The sequence below is a fragment of the Desmodus rotundus genome, chromosome 5 (genome assembly GCF_022682495.2).
Source record: "Desmodus rotundus isolate HL8 chromosome 5, HLdesRot8A.1, whole genome shotgun sequence".
In the NCBI taxonomy this organism is placed as follows: Eukaryota; Metazoa; Chordata; class Mammalia; order Chiroptera; family Phyllostomidae; genus Desmodus; species Desmodus rotundus.
Window position 1 is genome coordinate 116704756 of NC_071391.1, and position 16258 is coordinate 116721013.

The 16258-nt window shown below is 43.4% G+C and overlaps 2 protein-coding genes across 2 annotated transcripts in view; one reads left to right on the forward strand and one right to left on the reverse strand.

Annotated features, from left to right (window-relative positions):
• The window catches only part of LOC128780915 (uncharacterized), a 4773-nt gene extending 1161 nt beyond the window's left edge, over positions 1-3612 (forward strand). The window contains exons 2-3 of the mRNA XM_053924471.1: positions 842-1039; positions 3544-3612. Of these exons, the coding sequence (XP_053780446.1) occupies positions 842-1039; positions 3544-3612 (267 nt within the window). The remainder of the gene's footprint in view (positions 1-841; positions 1040-3543) is intronic.
• A 961-nt stretch (positions 3613-4573) lies between these two features.
• Positions 4574-13795, reverse strand: C5H2orf78 (chromosome 5 C2orf78 homolog). The gene is made up of 4 exons (XM_071221608.1): positions 13726-13795; positions 7501-8268; positions 5215-6636; positions 4574-5127 (listed from the first exon to the last, which is right to left on the reverse strand). The coding sequence occupies exons 1-4, from the start codon at positions 13793-13795 to the stop codon at positions 4574-4576; spliced, it is 2814 nt and encodes a 937-aa protein (XP_071077709.1).
• Positions 13796-16258: the final 2463 nt, after the last annotated feature.

Below are 16258 nucleotides of genomic sequence, written 5' to 3' on the forward strand. Positions count from 1 at the left end.
GGGAGCTGATGGGCGGGGCTACTGAAAACCCGACCAATGAGGAGAGAGCTTGAGGGCGGCCATCTTGGTAAAGGAAATCAACAGGGAAGAAGGGGAACCAAGTAGTTAAAGGAACTGATGACGAAGCTTACTTTTGTTATTAGAATTATTTTGATTTTGGTAGGAAATTCTTGTCAGCTGGGCTGTCTGTCACACTCACACAAATCCAGCATTTAAGGAGGCATTGCTGATCCAGAGTAGCTGGCTAAACTAACCAGGGTTTCTAAATCAGGGAAAGGAAAACTGAAATTTTCAGTTTATTTGTGTTATTTCTATACAAAATTGATGGTTTGAGGTATTAAACAATAGCTTTTATTGACTAGAAAAGAACATAAGACTAATTTCTAATGTGAGCACCAATACCATTTATTGAAAATGAGTGTTTAATTTCCAGAGGTCACTGTACAAACCCATGGGGACACAAAGGTCTGTATGACAGGTTTTTGCCCCCCGCCCAGCACAAGCTGGCTGTTACACCGATACAAACAGAAGGGCACATTCTCTGTGTGGATGTGTGTAAGTGTGAGCACATGCACAATCTTTCTGAAAGGTCCTGCGAGTCACTGAAGTCAGTCTCAGGAGATTTACATGTACCACTACTTGGAAACTTTATGCCTTGGTTTAAAATTTTAACTTTCTTGGCAATACTTGACTCACTTCCAGTTAACTCACCTCCAGTTTTGAGAGCCTTCTTGTGAAAGGACAAAGTCAGTGCCATTTGCTATCGTGGCACCATTTGCTGAGCAGGCCTGTGACCTTGTTAAACATGACGGCCACCTTACTCTTCTGAGCTTGTCCCCAGGACTGGAAATTACTGGAAGCAAGAACAGAACTCACCGTTCCCTACAGCCCCAGGCAGAAGAAAACATTGGAACAAACTGCAGCACCATATTATAATGCCCCAACCGCCCAAGGGCCACAGAGCAGCAACCTCCTCACTCTTTTAAAATCCAATTATAACCCAATAAAAGCTCAAAACCCTACCCCTCAAGATATGCCGGTGCATATCCTCACACCTAGCCCTTTCTCACTCTTGGGAAAGTAAAATAAAAACTTCGTTTTCTGCAATTTCTTCTTCTTGTGAATTCTTCCACAGCCTGTGTCACCACCCTAATACCCTGCAAGCTTGTTAATGATGTTAGTGATTACATGACCTGTCTTTCAAAGTCCAGCTTAAAGCTCCTGCACAGGTGTTACCTCTTCTGCCAGGCCAGCGTCCAGATCTTTAGTTTTTTCTACTCCCTTTTGTGTAAATTTCTCTTGCATTTCCCTGAAGTGATTCTGCGTGGCCATTGGCTTTTCAGACTTGTGGTTGAAAGCACCCAGTGGATCCTTTCCTCTCCACAAGCATGAATGTGCGTGTCAGTGCTAGGACCCATTGTTGATTCTCCTGGACCCCTTGCAGGTAACTTTGGGAAGACAGCTGTAAAGGGCACTCTCCTGTGTCTTCAAAATTTTTATTTCTATACTGCCTCTTTCCCTTCAGAATGTGAACATCATGAGTTGAGCTTAAAGAAATTGATGCACTAGGGGTGCTGGTCATAGGGAGGGCATACAATGCAGGTGGGGTCCTGGCAGGAGACAACACAGGACAAAAACGAACCTATTCAACCCCTTGGAAAATATTTCTTTAGCTTCTATTATGTGCCAGTTTCTGTTCTATGTGTTAGGGATACAGGCGTGAACAAATCCAGGTGGATACCATTATTGTGGTAGAACAGACAGAAGCAGAGTTGATGGAGTATGGGACAGGGGCATCTGCTCCCATTGAGCACATTCTCAAAAAATAGCTTTTTTTGGTAATGTTTAACTTGTTAACAGAGTTTACAAACCTGCTAGATGTTAAGACTATGAGGAGAAGGCTTTAAGAAGCTATGACCGGGAAGCACATAAAAGAGGTGCGTGCATAGTCACAAACACAGCAACCACCACACACATGCTGTCAGCAAAGGCTTCAGCATTTCACCTGGTGGGCCAAGGCCAGGCTTGGAAGTCAGGTGCTTTTTTCCCTATGGTGCCCGTACCTAGCCATGAACACTTTCCCTGAACAGCCTCCCTATGACCTCTTGCATACTTTGATGTCACAGACTCCTGCACGCTTGCGTGCATATTCCCCCCAGCTCATTCCTCGGAAGCATCGAGGGACTCCTAGAAGACAAAATTTTTGATATATAACATCGTGGTATAGAAAACAGGCCCAGGTTAGCTTTCTGGGGGAGCGAAAACAAGGAAGACTCCAGGAAGATGTCATTTGCCTCGTTGTTATTCCTGTGATAAGTGCCATACCTAGAGGGGCAATCTCCTTCGTACAGGAATGACATTCATTCTTACCTACTACAATGTATTCTTTCAATAGCAGTAATTCAAAAATACATATAAAGATTTAATATGTCATAAAGGTGACATTTCTAACTAGTGGGACACACTCACCAGTAAACTATGATACACATGTGTTGGAGTGGAAACACTTTCTCTGGAAGCATCCACAGCACAGCAAAATGGTGTCTCTAAGGTTGGAGGGAAATTAGTGTCTGGGGAACTTCGGGAAAAGGGTGAATTTTCATTGAAAACCCTTTTGTACCTTTCTAACATTCCATCATGTGAGAATCTGTTACCTCTGAAGTCTGCCTGCTTGAGTTCAAGCCCCAGCTCCCCCAATTGCTAGCTCTTAATCTTGGGCAAACACCTGACACACTCCAAGCCTATTAAATGGGGTGATTGAGGTAGCCTGGTGCTGGAACAGAATGAACTCTCAATACACGTAAATGACCAGTGGGAACCGCTCAGATGTCCATCAGCCAGTGAAAGGATGAACGAAGTGGTGGACGTGTTCAGTGGGGTGTTACACAGTCATAGAATGGAGTGAAGGACTGACACACGCTACAACATGGATGAACTTTGACAACACGCTTGGTGAGAGAAGCCAGACACAAAGGTCACCTAGGGTATTACTCCACATATGTGAAATCTGTGGATAAGTCACACTGGTCCAGACAGAAAGCAGACCAGTGGCTGCCAGGGGCTGGAGGGAGGAGGAAACCAGGAGTAACTGCACTGGTTGAGGGGGTTCCCTTCGGGCTGGTGAAAGTGCTGTGGGACAGATAATGGAGATGGCTGCATGAACGGTGATTGCACGGAATGTCCCTGAGTTCACAGTTCAAGGCTGCGAATTTGAAAGTGTGCAGACTCTATCTCAATAGAAATAATTATTAAAGTGCACATTACCCATTTTCAAACGATGATGATTCCCACTCTCTCCCACTGCCCCTACGAGGCCTCCCACGGAGCCCTTCTGAACTGACGCCTGCGCAGTAGGGCTGTTCAAGCCGCAACCCAGTGCGCACGCGTGCTTGTCGCTCTGGCCGCAGGACAACAGACGCTTCCATCAGATTTTTCTCGTGGACTTCGGTTGTTGGCGGATTTCAAATCAGCAGGCACGTGCTGCCAGAGTCATGGAGGTGGCCCTGGATGGCTCCACCGTTAATGCTCATATTTCTCCTGAAGTTTGATCTCGTCACCGGTAACGTCCAGATGCTGTGCTCCGAGGGCCAGGCGTTCACCCATGGGACCTGAAAGTACTAAGATACTAAATACTCAGTTTGAGGCTTTGCATCACCACATGCAATGTGACCTCAGCCCTTTGTTGAACCTCACAAGTAAAGTGGCACAGTGACATTGGCCTTGCGTGTTGTCGGGAAGGTTGACTGAAGTAGTGTGTTCGTGGGCCTGGTGCCCAGGGGTAGAGTAAATGGTGATTTGTGCCCCACAGCCTGTTCTGGGTGGGCTCCTACCGCAACAGGTCACTTAGCCAGGCCCCTGTTATCTGCTGCCTCCAGGATAACGCTAAGGCCTTGCCTCTCATCTGGTGGATTGCCCTGTTTTGTATTCACCTTCCCCAGCTACAATCACGTATGGATAAACAATCCAAGCCTTTTAGAAATACATACTTGAACGTGCCCAATCTCATCTGACCTCAGAAGCTAAGCAGGGTCGGGCCTGGTTAGTACTTGGATGGGAGAAATACATCCTATTCTGTTTTCTAATATATATACTTATCTGTTGCTCATGAGACTTAAGGCCAGCATCCACGGGAGACATTTCACATTTCTTTTGGCCAACCAAGGGTCGTTTTTCTGCCATCTTCAACTCTATTCACATTTTTTTCCTTTTAACCCTAACTTCAGACCCTTTTCCCTCCTCCTGCTTCTAATTATAAACCTGTAACCCTTCTCCCCTTTTGCCTTTATGGCTATGGACTAATTTCCTTCCTTTTCCTCAGTTCCCAGCCCTTTCCCTTCAACCTCCTGTTCAACTTCCAGTATTTCATTCTCACACAGCCTTTCATCCCCACCCTCACCAAAGAAAAACCACAGTAAACAGCATCTAAAAACTAGGAGCCTTTTTATTACTCATATACTAAGTCTATTGCATTTCTTATTCAATTGTATTGTTTTAAAATATAATAGAGAACTTTATGTGTATGTATCTATGGAAAAATGTTGGTATGCGAAGTGGCACCAACCATGTGAACATCTCATATCGCATACCCATAGTATCGGGAAATTTCCATTTCTTTTTCCCTTTCAATGAAATACTGCACTTTCCCCAAAGAGGTGTATTTGGCAGCATTCTCACGCTCTAGTTGAGCCATCCTCTTCATGGCCTCCCGCTCTGGCCTCTGCTCATCTGTGATGGGCTTTGACATGACTGGCCCAAGGACAGTGGCTTGCTTCCATGGATTTGGTTGGAGGGCGAAATCCTGGAGTAGATACTGGTTTTGAGGCTTGGGCGGGGTCAGCGGCTTGGTCACAGCAGTGCGAATGGGTTCCCTCTGGAAAGAAGTGCAAGCTGATGTTTTGTAGATCCCAGGCCTAGGAGCCGCAGGCTGAGGGACACCAGGGCAGGTAGTGTTGGTCAAACCTGGCCTAGATGGGTTGGTGGAAATTGGCTGAGCTGGTCTTGCAGGTCCTGTCAAAGATGCAGGAGTGGGTCTGGAGGAATTGACTGCTTCAGGTTGAGTTGAGTTAGAACCAGGCCTAGCAGGGCTGGTCAAAGGTGATTGGGATTGGTTGCTGGAAATTGGCTGAGCTAGTCTGGCAGGAACTGTGAAAGAGGCAGGAGTGGGTCTGGAGGAATTGACTGCTTCAGGTTGAGTTGAGTTAGAACCAGGCCAACCAGGGTTAGCCACAGCAGGCCGACGTGATGCCAGAGACTGTGGCCTGCGAGGAACTGGTCGAGCTTGAGGCTTGTCCAAGTTAAGAAAAGGCAAAGGTACCAACTTGACCTTGCCAGGAGGTGGCAGCTCGTATTGAGATGGAGATGAACACTCTTTTTCAGCACTGCCATCTGGTTTCTGGCATGTGAGTTGAGTTTTCTCAGGACCTTTGCCTTCACCCAAGGTATCCAGCCATCTTTTGGTAGGTGGGGGTGACTGGGGTCGTTTGGGGTTGCTTGAGTTTCCTAGGGCCCGGGAGGAAGACAGTTCAGTTTTCTTATCGGGCCTCTTCCCCAGTGCATGAAACACCTGCACAGACTCCAGCATTTGCATACCTAGGTGAGTCCGAGGCTTTTTGAAGGTCTCTTGGGTCAACTCAGGCTGATTTTTCTTCCTCTTCATCTTAGGAATTGCTGACTTCTCCTCTGCCTTGAGTTTTTTCCCTGATTGCCTGCCATCTCCAGCTCTGTTGGAATTGTCTTTGTTTCTTCTGTTCTTTTCCTGCCCGTGGCCCTTAGTTATTCTGTTCCTGCTGGATGCAGCTTTCTGAGGCTTGCTGTTAGGATGCTTGGCTGTGCTCTCAGGGGCCCTGTCACTGGCTGCAGCATTGTAAATACCCGCCTCCCCCAAGCACATGCTATCTGGGCTCTCGGGCTTGATTTTGGCCTTGGGAGCATCACTGATGGGCTCAGAGGCTTTATTCTGCTTGTTCTTCCTAGCTTGATCCGAAGGAGCCTTAATGATGCTTGAGTTTTCCTGCACCTCGTTCAATTTGAGGGCTCTGGTATTTTTGGTCTTGACCTCCTTGGGACCTTTGGATTGATCAAGGTCATCCAAGGAATTTAAGATCTGTGGAAGGTGAATATCTTCCACCAGTGTAGCAATGTCTGCAAAGCCATCATTGTATTCAGTCACATATTCAAGTGGCTCTTTGTTTTTAGGACTGTATTTAAGACTCAGGCTATTGTTTCTGAGATCATCGTTTTCACAATCAGGCTGCTTTTCTGAGAGTAGCGGATCAATGCTAGCCAGGAGCTGGTGAATATCAGGCACTTCTAAGGGGAGCAATGGAGAATCTTGGATTCCTATTGGAAAATGGTAGGCATCAAGAGGCTTTGAAAGTTTGTCTTTAATATCATCCAAATTCTTATTCTCTTCCTGTTCTTGGCTTGGAGATGGAGGCAGTGCCAGGAGATTACTAGAACTCTGGACTGGAACTACCATTGAAATGTCCCCAATCACAGAAGGTGGATTACTCTCCAGTGTCTGGATATTTCTGCTAGTGTAGGACTTAGGGAAGTCTGGATATTGTGGTAGACAAAATGTTTGGCTTGGAGGTTGCAATCCCAGGGAAGTCTCCATCCCCAGGGAATACTCCATCACTACAAAGGAATCAAGGAGTAGATGTCAGATCCCAGTAAGCAAGATGCTCCCCGTGTAGCCAATCATGCACCTTCCAACAGTGGGGAAGGCATTTATACTAGTTCCCTTAAGGATCATAGACAGTACCATATGTGAAGACCTAGAAGGCTGTGGTTCTATTCCTTACCGGACCAAAATTGGTACAAATGACCAATTTGATGTCATTGTTCTATGGCTTTCTTTGTATTTCACAGTTGTTGTGAGTCAAATGAAAAGTAAAAGTGATTTTAAAAATGTTTTACAGTAACATTCTCACATAGAATCCTTTCAATTCTCTCTACTATCCTGACAGAATAACACTTCACACCACAAACTAGGAGGGTGAATGAAGCTCTTCCTAATGAAATATACAAGCAGGACAGACTCTTAGACTGCTTGCTATGGATGTGTTCTTGGAACACAAGGTCTTAAGTCCTGGCGTAAAGCAAAGGAATGAGGGAAAGTGAAACTAGCAGGGTCACAATAAGAGTTCTGAAATCCCTTTACAAATAGACTAAGGCAATAAATCAGGGAAAGGAGTTCATTGCAGTGGTAGTAGAGAGCGACTAATCGGTTAGGGCAGAGAAAAGGGTGGCATCCCTTTGTCCACTCTTTCACTTCTCACACATGGAGCATATATGGCCATTACAGTGCCCCATCTTCCCAGCTCTATTAGGTGTTCTAATGAAGACTCTGAAATTGGAGAGCATTGACTGAGGATAGTAGTTCTTAAGTTATACCACTTAAATTCTACCTATTTGTGGACTCACCAATTCCCAGTGACAGGTTGACCCTATTTTTTAATGATGAACTTATTCCTCTTCCTTCTTGCTCCTTGTACTCACCTTGAAAACTTGTCTGTGTGATGGGTTGAGTAGACACAGAAGAGTAGCTTCCTGAGGTGGAGGCTGGTGGTATCACATTTGTGGGCTGAATCTCCTTTAGTACCATGACCAACTCAGGTTGAGGGACAGAGGTCCTGCTCTCCATGTAAGAAACAACGGAGCCGTAGGATTGGAGGTAGGGGCTGAGTTCTCCAGATGGCAGAAGCCCCAATGGGCCTTGATTACAGTAATATCCTTGAATTACCCCCTGGTAGGGAAGTGACAGGCTATGTTCCTGATTTGGAATCTGAGATGGTGCCTGCTGGACAACATGGGCAGAAAGTGATGTATACAGAGAGGTCATGTTGTTGGCATCTGAAGTGGTATCATACTGGGATGCCATGGACATGGAAGACACAGCTGTGTCCTGGTCAATGACAGTCACATTGAAATCTCTGAGTGATGATGATTTCTTCTTAGAGCCTCCTGTGATTGCCCACTCAAAAGTACCAGGATTGGAAGCAGCTGAGGTGGAGGAGACTTGCCTCTGGCCAGCCCCTCCAGACAACATAGTTGCACCAGCATGCTGGTAAAGGTAGGAACTACCCATGGATGGTTGGAATGAGGTGCCAGAGGCTGATGGAAATAGCCATGCTGAACTGAGAGCAGGAGCAGGGACTCTGGAGAAATTGCAGACACTTCCTGTTAGGGAAGCTGCATCACTCACTACAGGAAGAGAGAGGTGCAGAGAATCTGGATTTCCAAGGAAAGGTGGATTTTGGAAATTCTCTGTAAGGAACAAGAGAGTGATGAAAAAATCAATGAGACTGATGAACTCTCACTGTGTTTGAAGAACACCATTATGTTAAGATTGTTGCTGTCAGTAAGCCTCTAATACCAATACTCACTGCAATATCAAAAATCAGTATGGTGGTTGTGAGTGCTGGAGCACTTTGCTACTCTCTGTATTCACTGTCCTTGCTCCCAACTTGGCAAAAATGTGCAGAAGCCCCCAATTTATGTGGTTCACATATTGTTCTCCAGACTAGAAGCAACCTCTCCCTGCCCTGTCGTTCTCTTGAGCCTGCACTAGTGTTGATTTGCATGCTGTTTCCTAGAACTGAGTAGTTGTAGAACCAGGGGTCTTCAGAGAATCTGTGTTCTAACATTCTCATCTTCTGAGTGAGGAAACTGAGGCTCAGAGAGGTGAGACAGACGGTCAAGTTCTCCCATTGTGTCAGCATTGTTCCCGGGTCACACAGCACCCTGACTGCCTTGCCTGGGCTGTGCTTGGAGTACGACACTACCGTACACTGGGAGCAATATAATTTCTAATATAGGGTTTTTTTGTGCAAGAGTAAACAGTACGGCTCTTATCATTGTAGTCTTCAGTGTCTCATTTTGCCGGACCAGTTTACACGTTATTCTTAGAATTCACACGTAGCTCAGTCCAGTTAGTAAATATAAAGAGTTATTCTTACCCTTTTGAAGCCTCGTTTCTGATGTTCTCAAAATGACTATGTGAGAGTATGTTTCTCAAGAAGGGTTTTTTGAAATAAGTGAGCTTTAGGCTACTCATCTATAAAGTGCTTATAATAATAGCAGCAGCGATAATTCATACATGAACAAGTCATATATTACATATGATGTATAAGTTCTTGAATATCAAAGAAAAAATAATGAAAGACGTATTAAAGAACTAAAAAAATATATATTAATCAAAATTGAGGAGTGTACTAAGGATCAAAACATAATACATTTAAGAATAAAAGAAGTTCTGTTTTAAACATGCAATTCCATAGAAGTGAACATTGTTATTTTATTCTAGTGAGTAGTATAACCAAAATGCAGCCCAGAATGAAAGGTGATTTTGAAGGAATCCGAGCTAGTACATAGGGACACAGAAGACACATCATTAAAAATGGCATAACAAGTAACAAAATGCAGCAAATGTGGATGTACAGGTAACTCCAATATAGACAAACATTTCTGTGAACGCAGCTATAAAACCTACAAAAAGTGTAAAGGAATTCCATTAATGTGCTCATTCATGTGCATCTGAAAGCTACCCAGCAAGTAACAGACAGCGAGTCCAGTGGAAATATATATTCCAATTAATACAGCCATGTGACAAACACAAGAGAACACTTACAGAATATCATGAAGCTTTTTATATTTATCTCAAATCCCAGGTTATAATGGCCTTCCACATCCAGGAAAGTATCCTACCCAAAGCCTTAAAAGCCATCATCACTAGATTCCCATTAAAAAAACTTAATGCAGGAATCCCCAAGAGACCCCACAAAATTGTTTCTAGATGAATGTGAAATTAGACATGGGGAGCTTGACGTTTCTTCTTCTTCTTAGGAGCTAAGATTTGAAAAGAGGTGGTGGCTGTTTTTCAGTGTGTTCTCTGTGTTAGGAAGAAAATAACTATAAAGATGAGAACCAGCTTTTTCTCAGAACATATCACACAAAAGAATTAATCGTTCTGATTCAAATTAAGATAGATCATTTAAAATATTTATTTTTCATAGACTAAACATCTACATAGTTTAAAAATCAAGGGCTACGCTGAAAATGCTGTTTCCTCCAGCCCCCTAGATAACCAATTTTATAGTTTCAGGTTTATAGGAAACATCATTTTGAAAATATAGTTTTTAAATGTTTACATTCAACTGTCAAATGCCATCTGTTTTCAGAAAGGCGACAGAAAAACACAGACAACGGAATATCACTTTTGTGTAACCTCCTTTGCCTAGTGGTACCCTATTCTGGCCTTACTTTCCTTCCTACTCTATGAATGTAAGCATTTGGTAAAAATTGCCTTTATTTTGCCCTACTTGGAGCAGATTTTACCCTATGCTACTTCTGCTTTAATTTAAAATCTTTGGTTTCCTTCAACATTCCATCACAAACTACCGTTTTTGTTCTTGAGAGCTCGTCCATGCTCTCCTCCTTCATTCTTACAGTTTCCCCTCCCTCTCGGGTCCTCCTGTTGGCCTGTGCTCATAAATGTACTCCTCAGCTTCCTTCATTTAAACATTGTCCCTCCTAGTGCCCAGTACTCTTCATCCTCTCTACCTATTTCTCTTCTCACTTACTCTGGATAGAAAACTCCAAAACCTGGTATATATTACTTCTTAAAAGGCACTAGATTTAAAATACTGGAGTAGAAATATTAGTGGTGGGAGAACATTACACATGACACATCCCGTGTGTGTGTGTATATCGTTTTCTCTATCACCTATGTTTTCGATCTGTTTCTGTTGAAACCTTCTCAGGAAGTCTTGATTTCACTTTTTATATGGGTGTCTTTGAAGACTCAGTATTAGAAAGAACAACCAATCTAACATATTAACGTAGTAGATGAGAAAAAAACAGATTTTGTGAGACATTAAACTACCTGTGTAAAGTCACATAGCTAGTAAATGTTGAAATCAAAACTGAAATTGTGTCTCCAGACTTTTAGATCAATACTTTCCCTCTTATCCATGCTGTTTTGAGTCTACTCCCAAATTTAGGGCCAAAAAGTATCTGATACAAAATTTATAATAGTGTCTTTTCTTACCTGACATAGTGAGAGAATAAGAGAAAGTATTAACTGTAGATGCAAGGAATGAGGAGACAACACCAGATGCGTTATCAGTAGGAGTCAAAGAGTGCAAGTGTCCAGTATGAAGGTCACTGGTCACACTGGTCGCTGGTCATTGGTTACAGGTTACTGGTTACTGGTCACTGGTCAGTTGCGATGATCCAAATTTATTTACAGATCACTCCATGGAAACCCCAAGATTCTACAAGGTGGTGGTAGGTTTGGTCGGAGAATGATGTCACAAAGCAGGCAGTTTAAAGAGATGAGAGAGCCAATAGGGAGTCAGATTCCCAACAAGAAGACAGGATTGGATGGGGGGAGTGGTAGGAGAGGAAACCAACCCCTAAATGGCTGAGCTCTGAGGACGGATGTTGTGGTCCACAAGGCACATGTGAATGTCTCACTCTCCCCAGGCTCTCTCATGTTAAGGGAAGAATCATCTCAATGTTTCTTATAGACATTCATTCATATAAATAAATATTAGTAACTTATATTCTCTATATTTTATTGTATAACATGTATAATATATATATATATTATTAATACTCTTAGGAAGAAAGAAAGGGACTCTAGCTTGCACAACTACAGCTTTTCTGAGATTTCATGAGACCATCTGATTAGTGAATTTACCGCAGCTTGGGAGGAGCAGACAAAGGGATTAAGGAGCTCTTTTCTGTAACTTGGTTAAAGAGTAAAACGAAGTGTGTTGAGTGCATGCTGTGGAGAAAGATGTGGTCCAAGGCTTCCCTCTTTAAGTTCCTTCTCCTGAATCCTACCTTCCTTGGGCTGGGCTGGGCAGGGCCAGTTGGGACTTGCATCTCTCTCCTGCTCTCCTTTGCTTTTTCTTCTCCATTGTCGGCATTGTTCTGAGACGAGCTTTGACCTTGCATTCTCACTCTTGGCTGTTATGTCCTGTCTCCTCTGAGCGGCCTGATCTTCCCCTCACTGTCTGAGACTGTCTCAAATGGACTCTGCCCATTACAGGCAAATGCCAAAGAGCTAGGAGTGAGCTCATTGCAAACCTTTCCTCTCCCAGCCCTTGGTTGCAGTTCTCTCCACCAGAATTTGCCACCTGTGGCTCCTTGGCCCATGAAGCAATGCTGCCATCCTGTTCTTTTACTCAGCAGAGGCATTGATGGTATTCTCCTTCTTCCTTCTCACATAGAGTGTGCCCAGTGTGGCAGTTACTGTAGTCTCCTCCCCCTTGCAAACAGCCACTGTAGAACTTTGGGCCTCTAGGATTCTCTGTCTGCCATGCTTGGGTGCGAGGCCAGGCAGAAATGACGAGGGGAATAGTTAGAGAAAGTCAAGGCCATTCACGGAGAAGAGGGAAGAGGCAAGGTGCAAATGTACAGGAAAAAGACATTCACGTGGATATTTCGGTTTCTGTGAGAAACAAACGTTGACACGTTGTGGCCTCATTTTGCATTAACAGAATGTGTGAGCTAGGTAGTGCAGAACCTGCCAGGGATTCTGCTCAGTAGAGAGAATAATCTAAATGTGTTGTGCACTTCGTTACATGTCACATGTCACATCAGCTCATTGTGATCATTCATTGGTGTGTTTGTAGAATGTAGACTGCGTCCATGCCCTGTGTCAATGCTCTGCTTTTGTCCACACGTTTTTTCTTGTGAAACTTTTAAAGATTCCATCATTGTAAGACATACTGCCTGTGTTTCTCCTGATGACTTCACTTGAAGCATCACGAACCAACTTGACCTGATGGACGTTGTGGAGAAACTTACAAAGAGGCCTGTGGGAAAGGCACTGTGGTGCGTTGCAGTGTGCGCCAAGCGTACAGGAGAGATGTGCAATCAGCCCGCCTTGGCCTGGGCTGCCTCCGTTGTTCTAGGCCTGGTTAGTGCTGCCCACACTAACCACTCTCGTGACTGTGAGTGAGGGCTGAGTTGCTAATGACCTACAGAGGGTGGGGCCAAAGAAGGTATACAATTGTTCATATGGAAATTAATACAATAATAATAAATGATACTACAGGAATTAACTCTGTTTCATACTCACAATGAAAAACCTACATTGTCTCACCCTGATTATGGATTAAGCTGCTTTTGGGGAGGGAACATACGGTCTAGTCATGTTTTATGGTGAGCCTTTGGAGGTACCTAGGTCCATGTACCTCGGCACTCTTTAGAGCCACGTGTGGGAAGTTTGTGATACAAGATGCCAAGAGCCCACAAGATGGTAGGTCACTGATGGGATCTGCAAATAGACATATTTCTTTTACAGGCCTTCTTTTCGTATTGTGACATAAGAGAGTTTTGAAGGTGGGGTATGATGCTTATCTGAGAGGAAATGTGAGGGGTGTGGCAGTGCAAAGATGTGGCTTAAACTTAAACGTTTTTTTGAAGGTCTTCCCCTTCAGCTTCATACCTCTTGGATTGCCAACTTTTGTGATAGTAGTATGCAATGTGAGGCTAAAAATGTATTCCAGAGCACTCTCCCCTTTTTCTGTGTTCCCGTGGAATCAAGGGATCCACAGCTATGGATTACCATTACTGCAGCTTAGGATGGGTGGTGTAAGATTGGGGAAAGGTGTGGTGAGATAAATTCTAGGAACAGGAAAATGTTTATTCCTTAAATACTCAGTTCCAACATTCAATTCTACCTAAACAAATTTTTGATTTGATCTTTACCTGTGCCCAGTCTGTATAACTTTTCTCTCCGTAGCCCTGTCCACTTAATGTTCACTTGCATACTCATCATCGTCTTAATGTCTAAAAGCATCTTAAGTGTAAAAGGAGGAACCTAAAGAATTAGGCCAGCACTCTGAACTCAGCATCTAGCTCTACCTTGACCTCGGGCTTTCTGTTTATAGTGAGGGCCTTGTCTTGCCCCACAGACCCACTTCCTGCCTGTTGTTCCCTTTTGGATAAGTAAGACCTGTCCTGATGAAACATTCTCAGTCCATCTACCACTGGGCCCTTTGTTATTTTCCCTTTTTTTATATTCACTTAAGGACATGCTCATTGATTTTAGAGAGAGGAGACAGGAGGGAGAGAGAGTGGGAGAGAAACATGGAATGGGTGGGGTTTTTGTGTACCCCAAATGGGGACCAAACCTGCAACCTGGGGATGTACCCCAACTGGGCATAGAACCTTCAACCTCAATGGAACGATGCTCCAACCAAGTGAGCCACACCGTCCAAAGCTCTCAGTTTTGTTTTAATTAAAGACTGGAATCCCTTCAATCAGGGGACCATAGCCTCCCTCCTCCAGGTCGAAGGAGGCAGCTAGCAATACTGCCTGAGGTCTGCCTCACATCTCCCCCAACCCCACCGTGGTCTGAGGAAAAATTTTCTTCCAGGAAACCAGTCCCTGGTGCCAAAAAGTTTGGGGACCTCTGCCTTCAATCCCTACATGGTACCTGGGGCCCCTCCAGACACTGTTAGATTTTATGGTGTCAACAACTACTTAGCTGCTTGTTGCTCCAAATATCCTTGGCACCCATGTCTTCTATTCTTTAGCTCATGTTGGATTCACTGCCATCCAAAGGTCTACTCTTTGCTAGTTCCCACACTTTCTGAAAACCCTATTGTTTCTAGGTCTAGATTTTCTTGTGTCAACTATAACAGAGTTTGTTCCTACCTCAAGCTATGTCTTCCAACAAATTTGAAGGACAATATTATTTTTCTAGTTTCTGATAGATTTATGTCACATTTTGTATATTGCCACATCTGTAGATATTTATACCAGTAATACTTTTTGGCCACTACACCCCTATTGTATATTTGTTCATAAATCCCAAAGAATATTTTATGTTTTAGCACCAAATTCAAATGTGCCTAATTGTAAGTTTGCAAACTGTGCTGTGCTAACTTCCTTATTTTTGCAAATAGCAATTTACTAATATTAATCAATTTTTATTATGTGGAAGTTTTCAGAATTGTAAATGCTTGTGGATATACACTTGGTTAGAGTATGATTGTCCCCAAAACTTTAAAACTAGTGACCTTTTCAGCCATGTATGCATTCATGTCTTCAGTAACTGACCTTTGGGATGCTGCTTACCCAGACCTTAAATGGCTGTGACGATTTAGTATGTTGCTGTTTAGAAGCTTCCGGTGGAGGATAGTGTTTTGGCCCCGATCGCTTAGGACTGGCGACTTTCAGAAATTAGAAACTAAAAAGTACCCCTGGCTTGGTTGCTCAGTGGTTTCAGCACCTGCCTGTTTGGTTCCATTTCCAGTCAGGGCACATGCCCGGGTTGCTGGCAAGGCCCCCGGTAGGTCATGCACGAAAGGCAACCACACATTGGTGTTTCTCTCCCTCTTTCTCCCTTCCTTCTCCTCTCTAGAAATAAACAAAATCTTTTTTAAAAAGTAAATAAAGTAAAAAATGAAAAATCTTTGCTGTTATAATTATCTACAGTTTAATCTGAAATTTCGATTTCTATTATGCCTCTGACCTCCTGAAGGACATGCTGTCCTCTGCTGTTTCAGTAGTAGTGGAATTGAGAGGGTTTCTAACGGATAGACCACGATGCCTGAGACTTGGGGAAATCTTAGACTTCAGCTTCACTCTTGTCTCTTTGTTATTTTTTTTTTGTTATTTTCTATAATGTAAATACATAAAACCTGACACATGATAGGAACCCAATAAAAGCTTCATTGTGAGTGGAACTGTAGGTTAAGACTTTATTTTTTGAGGGTAATTAAATGGTATCTTTCAAAGTTTTACGTTTGCAAAGCCTTCATTCCAGAAATTCTACTTCCAGGAATTTAGATACAGGTGTATACATGTTTAGGGATGTTGACATCACAGCCTGTGTGTAGTGGGACAAAAATCTGAAAATAAATCTAAAAGTCCATCAATATAGAACTGGTTTTATAAATTATGGTGCTTAATATAATTAGCGGACCACTCCGTGACCATTAAAAACAACGGAATGTGTATGTACACTTAAATTGACTGAGGAAATCACAAAATTTTTTGTGGATATATTGTAAGATATATATGGTGTGCTGCTTTTATAACAAATAGAGGATACCCACATTTGTACAAATAAGTATTTACATACACTATACCATGAGAGTGAACGTGAACTCTTGGAAAGTATCTGGAACGACCACTGAAGGAACTGGGGGAGGGAGACTTAAGCTTTCATTCTACGTGCAGCAGTATTTGGATTTTGAGGGGTACGTGCACGAACTCAAGGACCTGCGCTACC

Excerpts from the sequence above, each read along its gene's own strand:
- C5H2orf78 (XM_071221608.1), bottom strand. The coding sequence starts at position 13,795 with ATGATGAGTATGCAAGTGAACATTAAGTGGACAGGGCTACGGAGAGAA. Across the intron at positions 6,637-7,500 it reads CACACAGACAAGTTTTCAAG|TGATGGAGTATTCCCTGGGG; the intron begins GTGAGTACAAGG and ends ATTCCTTTGTAG. Across the intron at positions 5,128-5,214 it reads GCCTGCTGTGGCTAACCCTG|CTCAGCCAATTTCCAGCAAC; the intron begins GTTGGCCTGGTT and ends CTGCCAGACTAG.